The sequence below is a fragment of the Pseudophryne corroboree genome, chromosome 6 (genome assembly GCF_028390025.1).
Source record: "Pseudophryne corroboree isolate aPseCor3 chromosome 6, aPseCor3.hap2, whole genome shotgun sequence".
Lineage (NCBI taxonomy): Eukaryota > Metazoa > Chordata > Amphibia > Anura > Myobatrachidae > Pseudophryne > Pseudophryne corroboree.
The window spans coordinates 602,315,504-602,340,170 of NC_086449.1; the positions used below are offsets into that span (position 1 = coordinate 602,315,504).

General features: G+C 45.7%; 1 protein-coding gene across 5 annotated transcripts in view; it reads left to right on the forward strand.

Annotated features, from left to right (window-relative positions):
• Positions 1–23,388, forward strand: part of LOC134933080 (toll-like receptor 13) — an 82,402-nt gene extending 59,014 nt beyond the window's left edge. For 3 of the 5 annotated variants that reach the window (XM_063928031.1, XM_063928033.1, XM_063928034.1), the window contains 2 exons: positions 1,753–1,913; positions 20,212–23,388. In XM_063928031.1, coding sequence (XP_063784101.1) covers positions 20,373–23,177 — 2,805 coding nt within the window. In that variant the 5' untranslated portion in view covers positions 1,753–1,913; positions 20,212–20,372 and the 3' untranslated portion in view covers positions 23,178–23,388. The remainder of the gene's footprint in view (positions 1–1,752; positions 1,914–20,211) is intronic. The other 2 variants (XM_063928032.1, XM_063928035.1) reach the window with 1 other exon arrangement.
• The last annotated feature ends 1,279 nt before the right edge of the window (positions 23,389–24,667 follow it).

A 24,667-nucleotide genomic window follows, 5' to 3' on the forward strand; every position in this document is an offset into this window, starting at 1 on the left:
CTGGACATCCCTTTGTTTATACAATTATTAGAATTTATTTTGACACATAATTACTTTATTCACAACGGGGATTATTATTTACAGTTAGCTGGGTGTGCCATGGGGTCTCCAGTAGCCCCCATGTACGCCAACATTTATATGTTTTCTCAAGAACAGCTGTTTTTCTTTTCGTCTCCTCTGATATCCTCTAGAATTATACTATATAGGCGCTATATTGACGACTTGATTCTGTTCTGGGGTGGGACACAGATGACATTAGAGTCCCTCATTGAAGCAATTAACAATAGTGATTCACCAGTTAAATTAACGGCATGTTTTAGTACTAGTAATATTAATTATCTGGATGTGGCGATTAAAATCAAGAACAACAAGATTACTACTGAGGTATTCTACAAATCAACAGATCGGAATACTCTGTTACTCCATAATAGTTTTCATCCACCCTCATTAAAGAGGGGCCTCCCAAAATCCCAATTTATGAGAGCAGCGCGTATCACGAATGACAGATCCAGATTGGAACCGGCACTTGATAAAGTTGTGCAGAAATTTCTCGTACGGGGCTATGACAGAAAGACGTTGCTGGGGCTAAAGGATGAAGTGATGAAGATTCCTAGGGAACAACTTTTAAGACCCTGTCTAAAACAGACGGCTAATAAAATCCCACTGGTTACAGAATTCTCCATGGCCAGTGGTGTACTACCTAGAGCAACAAAGGCCCTATGGCCCATTGTCACCTCTGATAGGAATCTTGCATGCTTTAAAAATAAAACCATTATGCCGAGTTACAAGAGGGGCAAAAATCTTCGTGACCTGTTGGTAAAAACTGACGTGACTCCTAAACGGACAACCATTAACACAAAGGGATGCTTCAAATGTCTATCTTGTGAGACATGTTGCTATATGGAAACGGGTCCTGTATTTGTGCATCCAAGTACCCATATTTCACATCGGATACAACACTATGTGACATGTACAACTCAATTTGTCATCTACGCAATCTTCTGCCCATGCGGATTGATCTATGTTGGACAGACATTCAGGACATTCAGAGAACGTATGGCATTACATCGCTCTGCAATAAGGGGGGCTATTGAGGGAGGAAAAAAGAGCGACCAACCAGTGGCACGCCACTTTAAAACGGCCCAACATAATCTACCTGATTTGAAATATAAAATTTTGGATCACGTCCCGGTCTTACCACGAGGGGGTGACAGAGCAAAGGTCCTGGCACAAAAAGAAGTCAGATGGATCTATAGATTGAACTCTCTTACGCCGAGTGGCTTGAATGAACAAATGCCATGGAATGTCTTCCTATGACTATGCTTTCTGAGGATTATTGATTAATTATACGTTTGAACGGGCCACCTGAATCCGGTTATGTTTATTGAGTAGATTTTGACTACTGCTATTTATTTGCTTTATCTATGCATTTCATATATTTGCTATTAATATCTATGTGCTGTTATTGTGCTAACCCTATAGCACCTCACTCCTGTGGGGTGATGGGTGTATTGATCCTGTCCCCTTTTGTATCACGAGTAGAGGTGAGGGGAGGTGATGGTCTCTTATATATTGCTATAGTGATTGTGACAGGCTTGATGGTGTTGGCCTGCACTGCTGCGTTGTATTTACATGAATTCTCCTGGGTGTACTTGTTTTTAATCTTTTTAATGTCTATTATTGACTATCTGCACGCTTCTTTTGGAGCCTGATTCACTATATATTTATTCCCTTCTGTCTCCTTCATAATAGCTTCCGGGAGCCGCGGTTGGAGCGACGGCCGCGTACGGTTGCTTAGCAACGATGCAACGTCATCAGTGGAAGCCGTTGACGGAGCCCCGGAGCGCGCGCACCGCATGCCGCCGGCGTCCGGAAGCAGATGGAGGGAGACCTTACACGTGGAGTCTATTTAGGTAAGTACACTGGTGGTTGTCAGTTTGTTTTGTTTTGTTCTTTTCACAGTTTTTGAGCACCTTAAAAAAAACGCCTGTAAGACGTTGAAACGTCGGTACTATGCTCATTTTGATGCACTGATTGCACTTTGATTTATAAAAGCTGCTTTTTCAAAAATCCGTGGAGTGCCGCCTGATCCCTGATTGGGGGAGATAACTGGTTGATCCTTACCAAGGGACTGCATTGTGTATATATATATATATATATATATATATATATATATACCTAAATAATTATTTTTGCTCAGTATTTACTACAGAAGGAGAAGGGAAGGGGCCACAGTTAAGTTGCAAGGACATTCATAAAAATAAGGTAGATGAAAGTACATTTACAGAGGAGAAGGTCCTAACTGAACTTTCAAAACTGTCGATAAATCAATAGGGCCAGATGGGATACACCCAAGGATACTAAAAGAGCTAAAAGATGTGCTGGTGGCACCATTAACAGAATTATTTAAGCAGTCACTAAATACAGGTGCCATTCCAGAGGACTGGAAAAGAGCAAATGTAGTTCCACTGTACAACAGTGGAAGCAAGTAACTACAGACCAGTAAGCCTTACATCAGTAGTAGGGAAAGTAATGGAAAAACTACTAAAATAAAGAGTTGTGGAATATCTTAAATCAAACAACTTACAGGATCCAAAACAGCATGGATTTACTGGTGGGAGATCATGCCAAACAAATCTTATTGACTTTTTTGACTTTGTGATGAAAATAATAGCTCAAGGGGGAGCTGTAGATGTAGCATATCTAGACTTTAGTAAGGCATCTGACACTGTCCCACATCGCAGACTGCTAAATAAACCTGAAAGTGTGGGGGTGGATTATAAAATAGTTAAATGGATAAGAACCTGGTTGCAGGATAGGAAACAGACAGTTGTAGTAAATGGAGTGCAATCTATGGAGGGAAATGTTACCAGTGGAGTACCCCAGGGATCTGTACTCGGACCAGTTCTCTTTATTATTTTTGTTGGTGACATTGCAAATGGTATTGAAGGGAAAGTATGCCTTTTTGCAGATGATACAAAGATATGCAACAGGGTAGACACACCAGGAGGGGTAAAACAAATGATTGATGACCTAGCTAGGCTTGAAAAATGGTCAAGAACATGGCAACTACAGTTTAATGCTAAAAAATGCAAAATCATGCACTTGGGTCTCAAAAACCCAAAGGCTAAATATAGTATCAAGAGTACTATAATGGAAACTACTGAGGAGGAAAGGGATTTAGGAGTCACTATTTCAGGTGACTTAAAGGCAGGAAAGCAAAGCAACAAAGCAATGAGAAAGGTAAGTCAGATGCTTGGTTGCATTGGGAGAGGAATCAGTAGCAGGAAAAGAGAAGTAATAATGCCACTGTATAGGTCATTGGTGCGGCCTCATCTGGAATACTGTGTCCAGTTCTGGAGACCATATCTCCAGAAGGATATAAATACATTAGAGAGTGTACAAAGAAGGGCAACTAAAATGGTGCATGGCCTACATCACAAAACTTACCCGGAAAGGCTAAAAGATCTTAACATGTATAGTATGGAGGAGAGAAGGGAAAGGGGAGACATGATAGAAACTTTCAAATATACCAAAGGTTTTAACAAAGTTCAGGAGGAAAACATTCTTCAAAGGAAGAGAAGTATTAGAACTCGAGGACATACACTGAAACTGGAGGGAGGCAGGTTCAGGGGAAATGTAAGGAAAAATTACTTCACAGAAAGGGTAGTGGATAAGTGGAAAGCCTCCCATCAGAGGTGGTAGAGGCTAAGACTGTAGAGCAATTTAAACATGCTTGGGATAGGCATATGAATATCCTTACAAAGAATTAAGGTTCAAAAAGGCTTGAGATTACCTAAAAAAAAAAAAAAAAGGGTCAGACTAGATGGGCCAAGTGGTTCTTCTCTGCCGTCAAATTCTATGTTTCTATGTTTATATATATATATATATATATATATATATATAAGTATTTCTATCCTTCCTCCCCCACACACACACCAAGCACAATCTGTCTCTCCCTATCTCCTTCCTCCCACACATCCCACATTATTTCTTTATCCAATTACTCAATGCTACATTCCCAGCTCCACCACCCCATCCCAAAGCCCTGTATCCCCTCACCAATCCACTCTTACCCTGGGGAGAGACTCACCTGGACTGCACTACCCAGTACCCAGACCAGAACACCACACAGCAGACCCCACTAGATGAGGCCGGTGCAGGGCACGGGAATCCTGGCCAGCAGATCTGCTGCTATGTTCCATAACTGCCTGCAACAGAGCAGAACCCAGAAGAGCAGGCATACACTTGTGCCGCACAGTCACTGTGTGTGAGAGGCTCACACTGTGCTACTGTGCTAAATATACTTGATAAATTAGATAATTTTCACAAAGGAATGTAACAGTTTTAAAAGAAAAACTCACACAAAGATCCACTCATATTTAGAAGCACTTTTTTTCAAATGTATATCAAGTTTAATAAAATCGTGGATCAAAACAATTTTTTAAGTATTTGACACTGGTATAAAATAAACTGTATGGACATAGTTTAATGGATTACAATATGATTTAGGGGTAAATTTACTAAGTGATAGTTTTGGCTTCAATTCAAAACTGACTGGCATCGGTTTAGGGTCTAAAGTAACAGTGGTGCTGATTCAAATGCAGAAGCAATTGCTGATATTGACGCAAGTGGAGAGATTGTTATCCATTGCGCATGTGCTAAAGTCACACTGCAGTGTTTGTACAGACAGGTCAATTTTGACTATGGGGTGTATTCAATTCATGTTGGATCCTTTTACGACGGAAAAGATCAGACATGGAGTATTCAATGCCCAGCCAAAGCCGACAGGTTTGGCCCGTTCCCAACATTGCCAATCTGACTTTTTTTAAAGCCAGATTGACATTGTTGGAAACGGAGCTAAAACCTGTCGTGTTTGTCTGCGTTTCCGACAATGCATGTGAATCAGTTGCTGAAGCCGCTATCCGAATGCTTTCCGACATGTTTCGACAAGTCGGATATCCTGACTTGTTGGACAAAATGGGGTCGCATAAAATACGTCGGAACCCCTTTCAACCTAAAACAGTCGGAAACTGCTGTCTTTCGGACAAGACGGCAGTTTCCAACTTCAATAGAATACCCCCTATGTCGTTGACGACGAAGTAGAATGACATCACTGAACGATATCGTTAGCGATATTGTTCAGTGTGTATGCACTACCTTCTTCAGCTAGGAGTTAAAGGGGAAACACTGACAGTATTGCTCATGTAGCGTATCGTCTAGTGTGTACGCAGCTTTAGCCAAATGGGCTTGCTCCTAATAGTAAGGTCAAACCACTTTGCAATGCTACTTTTATTTACTTATTAAGTTTTAGCTCATCTACTGTAGATACCAATGTAAAAGTCGCACATATTGGACAGCAATCATAGTTTTCTCTCTATTATGCTCTGCCATCTGTACTTGCCAATATACACTTACAAAGTACAAAGTAGACAAAGATTTCGCCTCACCAAGTGCATTCAGTGGCTCCTTATTTGCAGTAATACACACACAACTGCAACCAACTGCCTTTTTTGTCATGACAGCACAGTAGCTGCTGCCAAGGGACTTTTGTTCACTCTAACCACGTGAGCTTACAGTGTTTGTCTCAAGAGCCCCATCACCTCCTAAAGCAGTATAGGATGAATACGATACAAGTGTGGATACTGTAAGGGTTCAAGTCTGTGCAAAGTCTGTACACCCAAAGTCATCATCTGTCCTTGAAAATATGTGATATGTTGGGACAGAAACTGATTGTGTTTGAGTAAAGTTGAGTCCACACTATGCAACATATCGGATGATATACTGTATATTGTTCCGACATGGATTGAAACGATGTATAGGCCACATTGCATAGTATGTACCTGTGGTTACGCGTTTCCGGCCACTGTCAGTGGGGTTATCCCATTTGATGCACTGCACATCAGATGGGCCAACCCCGAGGACCACAGCATGCAGGTAACTGTGATGTACTGATATATATCGTGCAATGAGTTTGGTCGGCGCAATATATAGGTACATCAGTTGTACCATTGCTAAGGTTATCCTCTGGAACTCAAGGGAGCTGGAAATATATATCCTTGATGGTGATGCAATGTTTACTGCAGTATGTCAATATCCTTTATGGGGTGTGCCGACCCTGGCCTTAAAAAGTCTATGTCCATGTTTTTTCCAATAATGGTCCATCTGTTTCATGTAGAATGTTAATGACCAACACAAACCAACACAAATTGGTGAACCTTCCAGGGTGGTAGAAGGAAGGTAAATATTCTTAAAAGTCTACTGAAGTAAATATGAACTCTTAATTTAATCCACATCAATGTGGGCCTTCATTTTTCCAAGCCCATATTATATAGTGCAGTGACCCAGGCCATCCTCATCCCTAAAAAAAGTATCTCTGCGTGTGCTGAAGATACCTGCTCTTCTGAGAAAGGGATGTGGTCAACTGGGGAAAGCGAGACCAGGGACAGAGAGAGAGAGACCAGGGACAGTGCAAGAGGTAGATATGGGGGAGAGAGAAAGGAAGAAGTGGGGAGTGGGGAGAAAGAGGGAGACCAGGGGTAGAGAAAAAGGAAGACCTGGGGCAGAGAGAGAAAGGGACATGAGAGAGAGACAGAGACACATAGATCAGGGGCAGAGAGAAAGGGAAACATGGTAGAGACAGAGAGACCAGGGGCAGAAAGAGAAGGTGATGTGTGAGAAAGACCAGGGGCAGATAGAGATAGATAGAGAGAGAGAGAGAGAGAGAGACCAGGGGCCGAGAGAAGGAGAGAGAGACATGGGTGAGAGAGAAAGACATGGAAGAAAGAGAGAGACATAGAGACCAGGGACAAAAAGAGAGGAGACATGGTAGAGAAAGATCGAGAGACCAGGGGCAGAGAGAGAGGGGGAGACATGGAAAAGAGAGAGACCAAGGACAGAGAGAGAGGGAAACATGTCTGAGAGAGACCAGGGGCAGAGAGAGAGACCAGGGGCAAAGAGAGAGAGAGGGAAACATGGAAGAGAGAGCGAGACCAGGAACAGAGAGTGAGGAAGACGTGTGAGAGACCAGGGGCAGAGAGAGAGATAGGGAGACCAGGGGCAGAGACAGAGGGAGACACAGAGACCAGGAACAGAGAGTGAGGCAGACATGTGTGAGAGAGACCACGGGCAGAGAGAGAGATAGAGACCAGGGGCAGAGAGAGAGGGAGACATAGAGACCAGGGACAGAGAGAAGACATGGGAGAGGAAGACATGGAAGAGAGAGAGACATGGGGGAGAGAAAAAGACAGGGAAGAGAGAGGCAGAGAGACCAGGGACAGAAAGAGAGGAGACATGAGAGAAAGAGACCAGGGGCAGAGAAAGAGAGACAGAGAGACCAGGGGCAGAGAGAGAAGGAGACATGGAAGAGGGCGAGACCAGGGGCAGAGCAAGAGAGAGACAGAAAAATCAGGGCAGAGAGTGAGGGAGACATGGGGGAGAGAAACCAGGGACAGACAGAGAAGAGACATGGTAGAGAAAGACCGAGAGTCAAGGGGCAGAGCAATAGAGAGACAGAGAGACCAGGGTTAGAGAGAAATCGAGACATGAGGGGAGAGACAGAGCGGGAGAGAAACAGAGACATGGGGTAGAGAGAGAGGGAGACATGGGAGAGACAGAAAGAAGAAGACATGGGGAGAAAGAGAGGAGACATGGGAGAGAAAATAAGATTTTACTTACCAGTAAATCTATTTCTCGTAGTCCGTAGTGGATGCTGGGGACTCCGTAAGGACCATGGGGAATAGACGGGCTCCGCAGGAGACAGGGCACTTTAAGAAAGAATTAGGAATACTGGTGTGCACTGGCTCCTCCCTCTATGTCTCTCCTCCAGACCTCAGTTAAGGAAACTGTGCCCGGAAGAGCTGACAGTACAAGGAAAGGATTTTGGAATCCAGGGTAAGACTCATACCAGCCACACCAATCACACCGTACAACTCGTGATAAACTTACCCAGTTAACAGTATGAACAACAACAGAGCATTAGCCCAACCTGATGCAACCATAACATAACCCTTATGTAAGCAATAACTATATACAAGTATTGCAGAAGAAGTCCGCACTTGGGACGGGCGCCCAGCATCCACTACGGACTACGAGAAATAGATTTACCGGTAAGTAAAATCTTATTTTCTCTAACGTCCTAGTGGATGCTGGGGACTCCGTAAGGACCATGGGGATTATACCAAAGCTCCCAAACGGGCGGGAGAGTGCGGATGACTCTGCAGCACCGAATGAGCAAACACAAGGTCCTCCTCAGCCAGGGTATCAAACTTGTAGAATTTTGCAAAAGTGTTTGAACCCGACCAAGTAGCTGCTCGGCAGAGCTGTAATGCCGAGACCCCTCAGGCAGCCGCCCAAGAAGAGCCCACCTTCCTTGTGGAATGGGCTTTTACTGATTTTGGAGGCGGCAATCCAGCCGCAGAATGAGCCTGCTGAATCGTGTTACAGATCCAGCGAGCAATAGTCTGCTTTGAAGCAGGAGCACCCAGCTTGTTGGATGCATACAGGATAAACAGCGAGTCAGTTTTCCTGACTCCAGCCGTTCTGGCTACATAAATCTTCAAAGCCCTGACTACATCTAGTAACTTGGAATCCTCCAAGTCACGAGTAGCCGCAGGCACCACAATAGGTTGGTTCAAATGAAAAGATGACACCACCTTCGGCAGAAATTGCGAACGAGTCCATAATTCTGCCCTGTCCATATGGAAAACCAGATAGGGGCTTTTACATGACAAAGCCGCCAATTCTGACACACGCCTAGCCGAAGCTAAGGCCAATAGCATGACCACCTTCCACGTGAGATATTTTAACTCCACGGTCTTAAGTGGCTCAAACCAGTGAGATTTCAGGAAACTCAACACCACGTTAAGATCCCAAGGTGCCACTGGTGGCACAAAAGGGGGCTGAATATGCAGCACTCCCTTTACAAACGTCTGAACTTCAGGAAGAGAAGCCAGTTCCTTTTGAAAGAAAATGGATAGGGCCGAAATCTGGACCTTAATGGACCCTAATTTTAAGCCCATAGTCACTCCCGACTGTAGGAAGTGAAGGAAACGGCCCAGCTGGAATTCCTCTGTAGGGGCCTTCCTGGCCTCACACCAAGCAACATATTTTCGCCATATACGGTGATAATGTTTTGCTGTCACGTCCTTCCTAGCCTTTATCAGCGTAGGAATAACCTCATCCGGAATGCCTTTCTCCGCTAGGATCCGGCGTTCAACCGCCATGCCGTCAAACGCAGCCGCAGTAAGTCTTGGAACAGACAGGGCCCCTGTTGCAACAGATCCTGTCTGAGAGGCAGAGGCCATGGGTCCTCTGTGAGCCTTTCTTGCAGTTCCGGATACCAAGTCCTTCTTGGCCAATCCGGAACAATGAGTATTGTTCTCACTCCTCTTTTTCTTAAGATTCTCAGCACCTTGGGAATGAGAGGAAGAGGAGGAAACACATAAACCGACTGGAAAACCCACGGTGTCACTAGTGCGTCCACAGCTATCGCCTGAGGGTCTCTTGACCTGGCGCAATACCTTTGTAGCTTTTTGTTGAGGCGGGATGCCATCATGTCCACCTGTGGCAGTTCCCATCGATTTGTAATCTGTGTGAAGACTTCTTGATGAAGTCCCCACTCTCCCGGGTGGAGGTCGTGCCTGCTGAGGAAGTCTGCTTCTCAGTTGTCCACTCCCGGAATGAACACTGCTGACAGTGCTTGCACATGATTCTCCGCCCAGCGAAGAATTCTGGTGGCTTCTGCCATCGCCACCCTGCTTCTTGTGCCGCCCTGGCGGTTTACATGAGCCACTGCGGTGATGTTGTCTGACTGAATCAGCACCGGTTGGTCGCGAAGCAGAGGCTCCGCTTGACTCAGGGCGTTGTATATGGCCCTTAGTTCCAGGATATTGATGTGCAGACAAGTCTCCTGACTTGACCACAGCCCCTGGAAATTTCTTCCCTGAGTGACTGCCCCCCACCCTCGGAGGCTTGCATCCGTGGTCACCAGGATCCAGTCCTGTATGCCGAACCTGCGGCCCACAAGAAGGTGAGCACTCTGCAGCCACCACAGAAGAGACACCCTGGCCCTGGGGGATAGGGTGATCAGTCGATGCATCTGAAGATGCGATCCGGACCACTTGTCCAACAGATCCCACTGAAAGGTCCTCGCATGGAACCTGCCGAAGGGAATGGCTTCGTATGACGCCACCATCTTTCCCAGGACTCGCGTGCATTGATGCACCGACACCTGTTTTGGTTTTAAGAGGTCTCTGACCAGAGTCACGAGCTCCTGGGCCTTCTCCGCCGGGAGAAACACCTTCTTCTGGTCTGTGTCCAGAATCATGCCCAGGAAGGGCAGACGCGTCGTAGGAATCAGCTGCGACTTTGGAAAATTCAGAATCCAGCCGTGCTGTTGCAACACCTCCCGAGAGTGTGCTACGCTGATCAGCAACTGCTCTCTGGACCTCGCCTTTATGAGGAGATCGTCCAAGTATGGGATAATTGTAACTCCTTGCTTTCGCAGAAGCACCATAATTTCTGCCATTACCTTGGTAAATATTCTCGGTGCCGTGGACAGACCAAACGGCAACGTCTGGAATTGGTAATGACAGTCCTGTACCACAAATCTGAGGTACTCCTGATGAGGTGGATAAATGGGGACATGCAGGTAAGCATCCTTTATGTCCAGAGACACCATAAAATCCCCCTCTTCCAGGCTTGCAATTACTGCCCTGAGCGATTCCATCTTGAACTCGAACCTTTTCAGGTAAATGTTCAGGGATTTTATATTCAATATGGGTCTGACCGAACCGTCCGGTTTCGGTACCACAAACAATGTGGAATAGTAACCCCTTCCCTGTTGAGGGAGGGGAACCTTTACCACCACCTGCTGGAGATATAATTTGTGAATTGCCGCTAACACTACTTCCCTTTCTATGGGGGAAGCTGGCAGGGCCGATTTGAGGTAACGGTGAGGGGGCATCACTTCGAATTCCAGCTTGTATCCCTGAGACACAATCTGTATAGCCCAGGGATCCACCCGTGAGCGAACCCACTGGTGGCTGAAATTTCGGAGACGCGCCCCCACCGCTCCTGGCTCCACCTGTGGAGCCCCAGCGTCATGCGGTGGATTTAGTGGAAGCCGGGGAGGACTTCTGTTCCTGGGAACTAGTTGTATTGTGCAGCTTCTTTTCTCTACCCCTGCCTCTGGCAAGAAAAGACGCACCTCGGACTTTCTTGCCTCTTTGTGATCGAAAGGACTGCATTTGGTAATACGGTGCTTTCTTAGGTTGTGAGGGAATATATGGCAAAAAAGTTGACTTCCCAGCCGTAGCTGTGGAAACTAGGTCCGAGAGACCGTCCCCAAACAATTCCTCACCCTTATAAGGTAAAACCTCCATGTGCTTTTTTGAGTCGGCATCACCTGTCCATTGCCGAGTCCACAGGACCCTTCTGGCAGAAATTGACATGGCATTTATTCTACAGCCCAGTAGGCAAATGTCTCTCTGGGCATCCCTCATATATAGGACAGCGTCTTTTATATACCCCAGGGTCAGTAATATAGTATCCTTGTCCAAGGTATCAAGTTCCTCAGACAGAGTATCTGTCCATGCTGCTACAGCACTACACATCCAGGCCGACGCAATTGCCGGCCTTAGTAGGGTACCTGAATGTGTATAAACGGACTTCAGGATACCTTCCTGCTTTCTATCCGCAGGATCTTTTAGGGTGGCCGTATCCTGTGACGGCAGGGCTACCTTCTTAGATAAGCGTGTCAAAGCTTTGTCTACCCTAGGGGATGACTCCCAGCGTAACCTGTCCGTTGGTGGGAAAGGATACGCCATAAGTAACCGTTTGGAAATCTGCATTTTCCTATCAGGAGAATCCCAAGCTTTTTCACATAACTCATGTAACTCATGTGAAGGGGGAAAAGTCACCTCTTGCCTTTTTTCACCAAACATATAAACCCTCTTGTCAGGGACAGGGTTTTCCTCTGAGATGTGCAATACATCCTTCATTGCTATAATCATGTAGCGGATGGCTTTAGCCATTTTAGGCTGCAACTTTGCATCATCGCCATCGACACTGGAGTCAGAATCCGTGTCGATATCTGTGTCAACAATTTGGGATAGTGGGAGCTTCTGAGACCCTGACGGCCTCTGCGCTGTAGGATCAGGCATGGGTTGAGACCCTGACTGTCCCAAGGCTTCAGCTTTATCCAACCTTTTATGCAAGGAGTTTACATTATCATTTAACACCTTCCACATATCCATCCAATCAGGTGTCGGCGCCGTCGGCGGAGACACCACATTCATCTGCACCTGCTCTGCTTCCACATAGCCTTCTTCTTCAAACATGTCGACACAAGCATACCGACACACCACACACACAAGGCCCTTTGGAGAGACAGAGAGAGAGTATGCCAGCACACACCCCAGCGCTTTATGACCCAGGAATTACACAGTAACTTAGTGTTTACCCAGTAGCTGCTGTATACTGATTTTGCGCTAAATTTATGTGCCCCCCCCCCCCTCTTTTTACCCTCTTTCTACCGTGATTCTGCAGGGGAGAGCCTGGGGAGCTTCCTCTCAGCGGAGCTGTGGAGAGAAAATGGCGCTGGTGAGTGCTGAGGAAGAAGCCCCGCCCCCTCAGCGGCGGGCTTCTGTCCCGCGATTTTGTGTAAATAATGGTGGGGGCTCATGCATATATACAGTGCCCAACTGTATATATGCTCTTTTATGCCAAGAGGTACTTAATTGCTGCCCAGGGCGCCCCCCCCCCCCGCGCCCTGCACCCTACAGTGACCGGAGTGTGCGGGTTTAATGTGGGAGCAATGGCGCACAGCTGCAGTGCTGTGCGCTACCTCATATGAAGACTGGAGTCTTCTGCCGCCGCTTTCAAAGTCTTCTTGCTTCACACGCCAGCTTCTGGCTTCTGGCTCTGCGAGGGGGACGGCGGCGCGGCTCCGGGATCGGACGACCAAGGGTGCGTTCCTGTGTTCGATTCCTCTGGAGCTAATGGTGTCCAGTAGCCTAAGAAGCATGACCTATCCACAGTGAGTAGGTCTGCTTCTCTCCCCTCAGTCCCACCTAGCAGAGAGTCTGTTGCCAGCAGATCTCTCTGAAAATAAAAAATCCTAACAATATACTTTCTTATTAGCAAGCTCAGGAGAGCTCACTAAAGTGCACCCAGCTCTGTCCGGGCACAGATTCTAACTGAGGTCTGGCGGAGGGACATAGAGGGAGGAGCCAGTGCACACCAGTATTCCTAATTCTTTCTTAAAGTGCCCTGTCTCCTGCGGAGCCCGTCTATTCCCCATGGTCCTTACGGAGTCCCCAGCATCCACTAGGACATTAGAGAAAGACAGTGAGACAAGGGGCAGAGAAAGAGAGAGACAGAGAGACCAGGGGCAGAGAGAGAGGAAGATATAGGGGAGATAGAGAGAGAGACATGGGGTAGAGAGACAGACCAAAGGCAGAGAGAAAGGGAGACTTGGGAGAGAAAGAGATGAACAGAGACAGAAAGATCAGGGCAGAGAGAAAGGGAGATATGGGGGGGCTGGAGACCAGGGACAGAGAGAGAGGATACATGGGAGAGGAAGACAGAGAGATCAGGGCAGAGAGAGAGGGAGACATGGACAGAGAGAGATAGAGAGACCAGGGTCAGAGAGAGGGGGAGACATGGGAGAGAGACCGTGGGCAGAGAGGGACGAAAACATGGGAGAGAGAGGAGACATGGGATAGAGAGAAGGAGACATGGGAGAGAGAGATCAGGGGCAGAGATAGAGGGAGACATGAGAGAAAGGGAAGGATACATGGGGAGAAAGACAGAGAGAACATGGGCAGAGAGTGAGGGAGAGGGACAGAGAGAGCGGGAGACATGGGAGAGAGAGACCAGGGGCAGAGAGAGAGGAGACATTGAAGAGAAAGACCGAGAGGCCAGGGCAGAGAGAGAGGGAGGCATAGGGGAGACAAACAGGAGACAAGGAGAAGAGCGTGAGGGAGACATCTAAGAGAGAGGTATGGAGACATGGTGAAGAAAGACCAGAGGCAGAGAGTGAGGGAGACATGGGAGAGAGACAGAGAGCATGGGGCAGAGAGAGAGGGAGACATGGGGGAGAGACAGTGAGACCAGGGGAAGAGAGAGAGAGGAGACATGGGGAGAGAGGGACAAATGGTGGAGAGGGAGACGTGTTCTGCTTACCTGCTCCTGTGATGGTTTCGTGCAGAATGCATGTGTTCAGTCTCCAGCCGGTCAGCAAATGGTGGTGCTTTTACAGGTGCCTCACTGCTTCCCCTTCGTGCCCCTCACCTCAGGCATCAGTCTGGACACACATTTGTCAACATACAGGCAGCAGGACTTGCTGGGGAAGGGAAATGGTGTGGTATACAATAGAGGAGACCAAGGGGGTCATTCCGAGTTGTTCGCTCGCAAACTGCTTTTAGCAGGTTTGCACACGCTAAGCCGCCGCCTACTGGGAGTGAATCTTAGCATATTAAAATTGCGAACGAAAGATTAGCAGAATTGCGAATAGACACTTCTTAGCAGTTTCTGAGTAGCTCCACACTTACTCGGCATCTGCGATCAGTTCAGTGCTTGTCGTTCCTGGTTTGACATCACAAACACACCCAACGTTCGCCCAGACACTCCTCCGTTTCTCCAGCCACTCCCGCGTTTTCCCAGAAACGGTAGCGTTTTTTCACACACTCCCATAAAACGGCCGGTTTCCGCCCAGAAACACCCACTTCCTGTCAATCACATTACGATCACCAGAACGAAGAAAAAACTTTGTAATGCCGTGAGTAAAATACCTAACTGCATAGCACATTTACTTGGCGCAGTCGCACTGCCGACATTGCGCATGCGCATTAGCGACTATTCGCTCCGTTGCGACAAAAAAATAACGTGCGAACAACTCATAATGACCCCCCAAGTGTAGATGAGGATGACGGGGAGAGGTGGAGGGTAACAGGGAGATGTAAATAAATAGGGAAGGAAGGGGTGACAGGGAGATAGTGAGTGATGGGGAGGCTGGGTTGACAGGGAGATAGTGGGTGACAGGGAAGGCAGGGTTGACAGGGAGATAGTGGGTGACTGGGGAGCCAGGGGTGACAGGGAGATCGTGTGTGACTTGCGAGACAGGGGTGACTCTGAGATAGTGGGTGACAGGGAGGCAGGGGTGACGGGGAGATAGTGGGTGACAGGTAGTGGGTGACTAGGAAGGCAGGGGTGACAAGGAGATAGTGGATGACAAGAAGGCAGGGGTAACAGGGAGATAGTGGGTAATTGGGGTGGCAGTCAGTGTCCACTGTGGGATGGTTGCATCCAGAGACATTCATAAATTTACTTACTTCTGGGGCCAAGTCCAGATCAGCATGGCTTGGCTGGCTGGCCAGGTCCAGATCAGCATGGCTTGGCTGGCTGGCCAGGTCCAGATCAGCATGGCTTGGCTGGCTGGCTGGCCAGGTCCAGATCAGCATGGCTTGGCTGGCTGGCTGGGTCCAGACAGAGGAAGATTTAGTGGTCAGGCTGCACCTAGGCACATTATTGGCCACCCCCATCTCAAAATAAATAAATAAATAAATATATATATATATATATATATATATCTTATTGTTACCTCCCTCCATATCTTCCCATAGCCTTCTCATTACCCTTTTATATAACTCTCAATTTCCTTTCATATCTCACTGACCTCTTTCTTCCACAGCTCACACTTGCCCCCACACATTATTGGTCCCCCACCCCAGCTGATTACCTTATTATACCACACTGCCCACATAACTACTCTCCCACCCCTCACATCCCCATACTATTCACATTGCTCCCATCACAGCTCACCACCCCCCATCCCCACCCCACCTGCACACTGTCCCCCTACTGCTCACACTGCACACACAAACACTGCAAACATACACACACTGCAGAAAGGGAGGAGTTGTGTGCCAGGATGGGCGCTAGAACCAGTGTAAGCTCATACGTGGTGGAAGTGGTTATACTGAGTTACTTCTTTGTGAAAGTGCACAATTTTAACCCTAAACACAATGTATACACATATGGGTATTTGTTTTATCAGGATACAATTCAAAGGTGAATATACACGAATTTATTCGAAACTCGACAATGTTAAACTAACACATATAGAAGTCCAATGGCAGTGTGTATTGAAATGGAATGCAATCAGGATGCCGGTGGTCATGTGACCCACCCCGGAATTCCGACACCACTCAGGAGGCCGGCCCCTGAGCACTGACAGCCAAAAACCCAAAGGTAAGTATCAGGCTTAGAGATGGGAGTGGTGGTGTTGGGGTTAGACACTAGGAGAGGTTAGGGTTAGACACTAGGGGGATCGTTAGCCAAGCCACCAAACCCAGAGGGCTAGTCCTAGTCGCCATCCCCAGACGGTTAGGGTAGAGGAGGGTTAAAATACTTACCCCCCTCCAATGTCAGGATCTTCAGTGTCAGGATGCTGCTGTCAGGTCATACTGAACCCTCTTGAAATAGATAATAACGAGACTATACGTATAAAAAATTGTCAAATTGATGTGCAGTAAAACATTAAATTAATAAAGATAAGCTGCAGTAGTAAAACTCAGAAGCAATGAATATACATATGATGATGGCAAACAGGTAAAATAAACCAATAATAAATTGGTCCAACAATGAGATGGATCATACCCAAATCTGGTGAAGGAGCCGCAGGCGGTGTTAGCAGAGTACTTCCGGATATACCCTGCTATGGCTCCCTGGTGCCAATTCCTGCATGACTTTTGGGATACACCAGTAGACGTAAATCTGTTCTTGATTAATCTTGGACCCATTGGAGGTCATACCGAGTTGATAGCTCGCTAGCTAGTTTTAGCAGCCGTGCAAACGCTATGCCGCCGCCCACTGAAGAGTGTATTTTAGCTTAGCAGAAGTGCGAACGCTTTTGCAGCCGAGCTCTGCAAAAAAAGTTTGTGCCGTTCCAGAGTAGCTCTGAACCTACTCAGCGCTTGCGATCACTTCAGCCTATTTGTGTCCGGATTTGATGTCATAGACCCGCCCAGCGAATGCCCAGCCACACCTGCATTTTTTCAGACACGCCTGATTTTTTTACAAACACTCCCTGAAAACGGTCAGTTGACACCCAGAAACGCCCCCTTCCTGTCAATCTTCTTGCGGCCGTCAGTGCGACTGTAAACTTCGCTACAACCTGCGCACAACCACAACGGGCTTTGTACCCGTACGATGCGCGTGCGCATTGCGGCCTATACGCATGCGCAGAAATGCCCATTTTTAGCCTGATCGCTGCGCTGCGAACAACGGCAGCTAGCGATCAACTCGAAATGACCCCCCATTATTGGACTCCTACACCCCTATCTGGATATGCAAAATGAGCTGCCACAGACCCACAAAATGGGACAAACTGCATCCAGCATTGACTCAATACGTGATGCTGGATGTCTCTGACAATTACAGGTTGATCATGTAAAATCCAGGACGGATGGCAACTCTACTTGTAGTGCTTTATGAATGATCTATTTTCTCTGATCCTTCATAAGCACAGACAGGGACAAAATTTATCCAAGCGTAGTCTCATCAAATGTTTATTTTTTTTTATTTTTTTTAATTAAAGGCTACTTTAGACATCACCATCCCAAGTTAGAAATATAAATATCTTGTCTGTCAGCATGTGTTCAATAAAATAAAGATATGTCAAGAGAAAAACCTCCGTCCCCTTGTGTAAAGGTCTGTGCTACTCATCATTGAGCCAAGTCAGTCTAAGGGTGGTGTTTATTTCAGGGATCCCCCAACACCTAGCGAATAGCATTGGGCTCTTCCTGATGTTACTGGTCAGTGGGACTACATATGATATCCCGGCAGACTGGATGCTGGTTGTGACTATACCGACAGCGGCATCCCATCTGTCAGAATTCCAGCATCGAGGTAGCAAGTCCCCTCGCTACGCTTCAGGACCAGTGGCTTGCTATGCTCCCAACAGGTTATATTCCCACTCGGTTGGTAGCGTGGACTCACCAACCGAGTGAGAATAACATGCGTATGTCGGGATTCTGACCGGCGGCATTTCACCGTCTGTCGCAATTCCAGCGTTGGTCTCCTAAATGCAGGGATCCCGAAAGCCGGTATATTAACTGCAACCCATACAGAAACATTACCTAAACCATTGATAGGCAACTTGATACACTTCAGTGGCTTCATTGGATGCTCAATAACCTTCATAAAGGCTGCATATTGGGGGTCATTCCGAGTTGATCGCTAGCTGCCGTTGTTCGCAACGCAGCGATCAGGCTAAAAATCGGCATTTCTGCGCATGCGTATGGACCGCAATGCGCACGCGCGAAGTGCGGGTACAAAGGACTTTGTGGTTTTACACAGGTTCTAGCGACATTTTCATTCGCACTGGCGACCGCAAGAAGATTGGCAGGAGAGGGGCGTTTCTGGGTGTCAACTGACCATTTTCAGGGACTGCTAAGAAAAACAAAGGCGTGCCAGAGAAAACGCAGGTGTGGCTAGGCGGGTTTGTGACGTCAAATCCGGAGCTGAATAGTTTGAAGTGATCGCAAGCGCTGAGTAGGTTTTGAGCTACTCTTATACTACACAACATTTTTTTGCAGGCGCTCTGCGATAAAAACGTTTGCACTTCTGCTAAGCTAAAATACACTCCCAGTGGGTGGCGGCCTAGCGTGTGCCCGGGTGCTAAAAACTTCTAGCGAGCGATCAACTCAAAATGACCCCCTTTGTCATTTGGTCCCAGACATTACCAGGCTTTCATTACAACCAGCCAGATTTGACAATCAATCTTTAGGTATATAGCCAGCTTAAGAGAGCAAGGTCAGGTCTGCTATAATTCCAATGCAAGATCTGTTCTGATGCCCCTTCTGTTCTGGTGCTCAGGGCACATGCACCATTTGCCCCACCCTTGTTATGACACTGGGGTTGATACAGAATGGGAGACTGTTGTGTCTGCTTGTAAATAATGTTTAACATGGTTATACATTGCATACTTGCCTACTCTCCCGGAATCGCCGGGAGGCTCCCGTAAATCGCGTGGCACTCCCGGCCACCCGGAAAAGGAGGCAAGTCTCACGGAGCTTAGTGGAAACCCCTGATTACTCCCACAACTGACTGCACCAGCCCGCACCCATCTGCAGCGAGAGGAAAAGTGAGATTGGTGAATCGTGTCATTGTACCCCCAACCCCAGCTTTGCAATGCCGGTAATGTAGATGTTGCATAGCGGGGGGCAGGGCTGCAATGATGTGTATAGTTGTCAAGTATGACACATTGTCATCAGGTTTTTTTGGTTCAGAAGAAAAATATGTACGACATCACCATCATACAGGACATTTAGGTTGAAGGGCCATGACAAAAGCATAGGGCCTGTGTAGCTGATGTGGAACATGCAGCTGCTGGTGGTTTTCTCCATTTAAAATGGAACCTGGCGTGGCTGGGCGAACGCTGGGCGGGTGTGTGACGTCAAAAGCCAACCCACCAACGTTAGAATCAACGCACACGAAGAGTAAGTCCAGGGCTGGTCTTGTTTTGCACAAAATGTTTTTGCAAGTGTCCTGCTGCACAGGCGTTTGCACTTCTGCAAAGTGAAAATACACTCCCCGGTGGGCAGCGACAATGCGTTTGCACAGCTGCTAAAAACTGCTAGCAAGCGAACAACTCGGAATGACCACTATTGCCCTTAAGAGTAATAACTTAAAACAAAGAAACTTAATCAAAGAAAGACATGTATCTGTAATAATAACAACGTATCAGCATGCTTTTTATATGGTCACAAGCTATAACAAGTCTTTGTGTCTTTGTACAGGTTGAGGTACATAGAGGTTACAAATTGCTTTCATACCCAGCTACATGACACCTGACACATGGGGTGAGGAGTAGTAGGGTCCGAGATCACCGGAGGTGAGGGATGCTGGCCGATTTCAAACTTTTTTTAAAGAGGCAATCACTTACAAAAGAAAACCTTGCCTTGTAGTGAGTGCCTCTTTAAAAAAAAGTCTGAGATCAGCCGGCATCCCGCACCTCCGGCGATCTCGGACCCTATTACATCTCACCCTTGGAGGTTTCTTCATGCCACTATATTATGAGTGGATTAGCATGTATGAATAAGATTGATAGGATATTTTTGAGAAGAAGAGAAAAAGAGATACTAACATGCATTACATTCTACTAAAATGGAATCCTTAGAATTGTCTTTTTATTTCATCTTCCAGGAGGAACACTACATGATCACAGTTGGAATGGATAGTGCTGAAGATATCACCAAGAATACTTAGTTAGCATGGTTCCAAACAATCTTGGAAATTAATTTATGTTTAGACTGAAATCCAGCAAGGATTAGTTTCTTTATCTAGTTGTTTTTATTATACATCATATGGTCCTACTCACAAAGATGATATTCATTCAACTAACATTGTTAATATTGCTATCTTCAATCAAACAAGGAGACGGCTATGCAATACGGGGCTGTGAAGTTCACAATCTAGATCAACCTAAAGTTCTTTGCTACAAGATGGACTTAGATCATGTTCCTGAGCAACTACCACCAAAGACAGTCATTCTAGACATTTCTTTTAATAGAATTGAAGTTATAAAGGCTGCAGATTTTAGCAATGTTTGTTACATGGTGGAATTAAATATTTCAACCAATATAATCCAGGTTATTGAGATGGGAAGTTTCCAGAAACTATCTCGACTGGAGCTACTGAACCTCAGTAATAATAAATTAGAATCTCTAAGTGCTGGCATATTTGAAGGACTACAAAACCTTAGTACTCTGTTATTGGACAATAATGGCATTGTGATTATACAGCCTATGGCTTTTTCTGCTTTAGGAAATCTAAGAGTTCTTGGTCTCTCATCTAACCCTCTCCGCACACTTAAAATTCTAGGTACTATTTTTCAGCTACACAGCTTGGAAGAGATTTATATTGGAAACTGTAGCCTTGTATTATTTTCATCTTCAGACATTGAAAATATATCTACTTCACTTCATATTATTGATGCTTCAAAAAATGCATTTTCTGCAATCAACTTTACAACCCAGATCCTAGAGAACCTAACTTCCCTGGATATATCATTTTGTGGACCACCTGTTGTGTGGACAATACAGGACCCCTGCTTCCTGAAGGGGCTAAAGAGATTATTCATGGAAGGTATAAAACTGAAACCACCTGCTGTATCACAAGTTATCCATAGCCTGAGTTGCAGCTCCTTGGAGGAAATTAGTCTTGGTCATTTAAACCTAGCAGACTCTGACCACATTATCCAAGAAATATGCCTTAAACACCCCAACATTCAAACTCTTCATCTCCAGGGTAATGATTACACTAGGTTTACATCTAATACATTTCAAAATTGTACTTCCTTAAAAAATTTGGATTTATCTCACAATACATTTGTCCATGTTCCTAGAGAAACTTTTTCCCATTTATCTTCACTTAAGCAGCTGACATTGGCCAATAACAAATTAACAGCACTTCCAGATGACTTATCACAGATGACCATTTTGGAAAGATTAAACCTCAGCTCCAATCAGCTTACAACAGTCTATCTTAATGACACTAAGTCATATAGTCAACTAAAATATTTAGATTTATCTGAAAACAAGATTTTCTTTTTTCACTCCTCATCACCTATAACTTGGAGTCTGCAATATTTGAACCTGGGACAAAATTACCTTTTTGATATTTCAGAGTCATTTGCAGCTAATCTCAGAAATCTGCAGGACCTGATATTGAGGACAAACAAATTAAGTTCTATCACTGCAAATACTTTTAAAAACTTAACATTCTTGAAAGCCTTAAATTTGATAGATAATCAGATAGAAATCATATACCCGGGAGCCTTCGAAGGGGTTGAAAACTTGCAAACGTTACTACTCGGCAGCAATAAGATAACAAGAAATGATTTGCAAAGTAATACTTTCCGGGGACTGAAGTCACTTGTTGAACTGCAACTCTTTAGAAATTATATAGAATATGAATCTTCCAAAAAACTTGATGTCCCACCTTTCCAAATATTGAAATCTTTAAAGCTTCTTACTCTTAATAGTCAGGGTCACAATGGCATGAGGAATTTGCCAGTTAATATTTTTGAAGGCTTGGTGGCTTTAAATAAAGTCCTAATTGGAAATTTAGCCCTGTCCGAAATTGACAAAAATGTGCTTTTATATATTCCACAGCTCAAAGAACTGGACCTGAGCAATAATCCTATCCAGACCCTGCATAAGAGTCTGTTAGAGCCTGTATGCAATTTGACTGAACTCCACCTCAATCGAATGAAGCTTGAAACACTTGACTTTATCAATTCATTGAATTTTTCCAAACTAGTGGTCCTTCGAGCCGCAGGTAATGAGCTAAGCACGTTCACTGACAAGCAACATCAGGCACTACCATCTCTCAAGTTCCTAGACCTACGCAGTAACCCACTGTACTGCAGCTGTGACAACCAATGGTTTCTAAATTGGGTACAATCTGATGTAAAAACCCAAGTACTCTATTTTTATGATTTTCAGTGTGCTTATCCTCCATCCAAAAGGGAACAGAAATTTTCCACTTTTAACACGGATTCCTGTAGGCCTAATTATGACTTTATACTCTTTGTGTCCACATCTGTGTGTATCAGCATTCTATTGGTGTCTTTGACAGTGTGGAAGTTTTTGAGTCGGCAAATTGTGCACTACTATTACATGCTCCAAGGTTATTTGTACGACAGGAAATACAAAGGGAAGAAACAAGAGCATCAGTTTGATGCTTTCATCTCCTATAACTGTAGTGATGAAGAGTGGGTTTTTAGTCAACTCGTACCAAACCTAGAAGAAACCAATAACTGGAAGCTCTGTCTTCATCACCGGGACTTTGAACCAGGAAAGGCTATTGTGGACAATATCGTTGATAGCATCTACAGCAGCCGAAAAACAATTTGTGTCATCAGTAGACACTACTTAGCCAGTGAATGGTGTTCAAAGGAAATGCAGGTGGCCAGCTATCGCCTTTTTGATGAGCATGCTGATGTACTCATTTTGTTGTTTTTAGAGAAAATCCCCAATCACCGGCTCTCCCCTTATCACCAGATGAGAAGATTGTTAAAAGAGAAGACATACCTCATATGGCCAAAGGATGGAAATGATTTAACTGCCTTCTGGAATATGGTGAATCAAGCCTTGCAGGATGATTAAGTGGTAGGAATGGATAATGGGTGTGTACAACTATGAAATCTAGGACTGGTCAACTGTCTTAGTTAAGACATTTTCCAATGTAGTAAGGAATTCAATTAGCACCATAACATCTGTTTAGTACAAATGTTCAAAGCTGTTGAGAGTTCTATCCATATGTACATTCTAACACATGACATCAAAACAATGCTTAAAATAAATATACTGTACTTAGCTTCCATGAGTAGTGGATGTCAAACCAAGCAGATTACACAAGCATATGATCTTCCTTACTGGAATATAAATCCAGGCATCAATTGGCAAATAGGTGGTTAAAGTATCAGACAAAGGGCTCCATTTAACAGTGGTTTTATTTCCAGCTGTATATTTTGTTTAATGCTCAGCCTGTGAGAGCCTAGTGCTGGTAGCAGCTTTTGCAGGTTGACACTAAAGGGGTCATTCCGAGTTGATCGCTATCTGCCGTTGTTCGCTGCGCAGCGATCAGTGAAAAAAATGGCTAATCTGCGCATGCATATGCACCACAATGCACACGCGCAACGTACAGGTACAAAAGAGCATCGTGGTTTTGTACAGGTTCTAGCGAAGCTTTAAGTCGCATGGCCGAACGCAGGAAGATTGACATGAAGTGGGCATTTCTCGGTGTCAACCGACCGTTTTCATGGAGTGCTTAGAAAAACGCAGGCGTGTCGGGAAAAACGCAGGCGTGGCTGGGTGAACGCCCTCCGTCGTTAGAATCAACGTACACGAAGAGTAACTACAGGGCTAGTCTTGTTTTGCACAAAATGATTTTGCAGGCGCTCTGCTGCACAAGCGTTCGCACTTTTGCAAAGTGAAAATACACTCCCCAGTGGGCGGCAACAATGCGTTTGCACGGCTGCTAAAAGTAGCCACTGAGCAATCAACTCAGAATAACCCCCACAGCTCCTTATCCTAACCATGGTTCTCCTAACCCCCCATCCCCACCCAGCCATCACTGCTATCAGTGCATTATTTATTTTCATTTTTTCACAAAAAATACATTTTGTTACAAATCCAGACAAGTGATGTGTGGGTTTATAAACCTTACGCACACAACCAGCAGCCTTACTTCTCAACCTCCAAATTGCCAACCATTGCATTTATTATTATTTATTACCAGTTATTTATATAGCGCACACATATTCCGCAGCGCTTTACAGAGAATATTTGGTCATTCACATCAGTCCCTGCCCCAGTGGACCTGATAATCCATGCACCTAATTCAGTATGGAATGTTGTTGCGGCAGCGTTAGCATGCTGAAGCCCTGTTAAGTGTGTGCACACACAGCAGCCACACTGCGCGTGTGCACATAGTGAGATGTGAAAGCATCTCACTTGTGCGAATGCCTCTGCCTGATTGACAGACAGAGGCATTTGCGGGAGGGTCGTCGCGGCGGTGTTAAAGGGGCATCGACTCGGCGCTGGTGGCGCGGTCCGGACAACACAGGCATGTCCGGACCGTTTGCAGGGTGGGC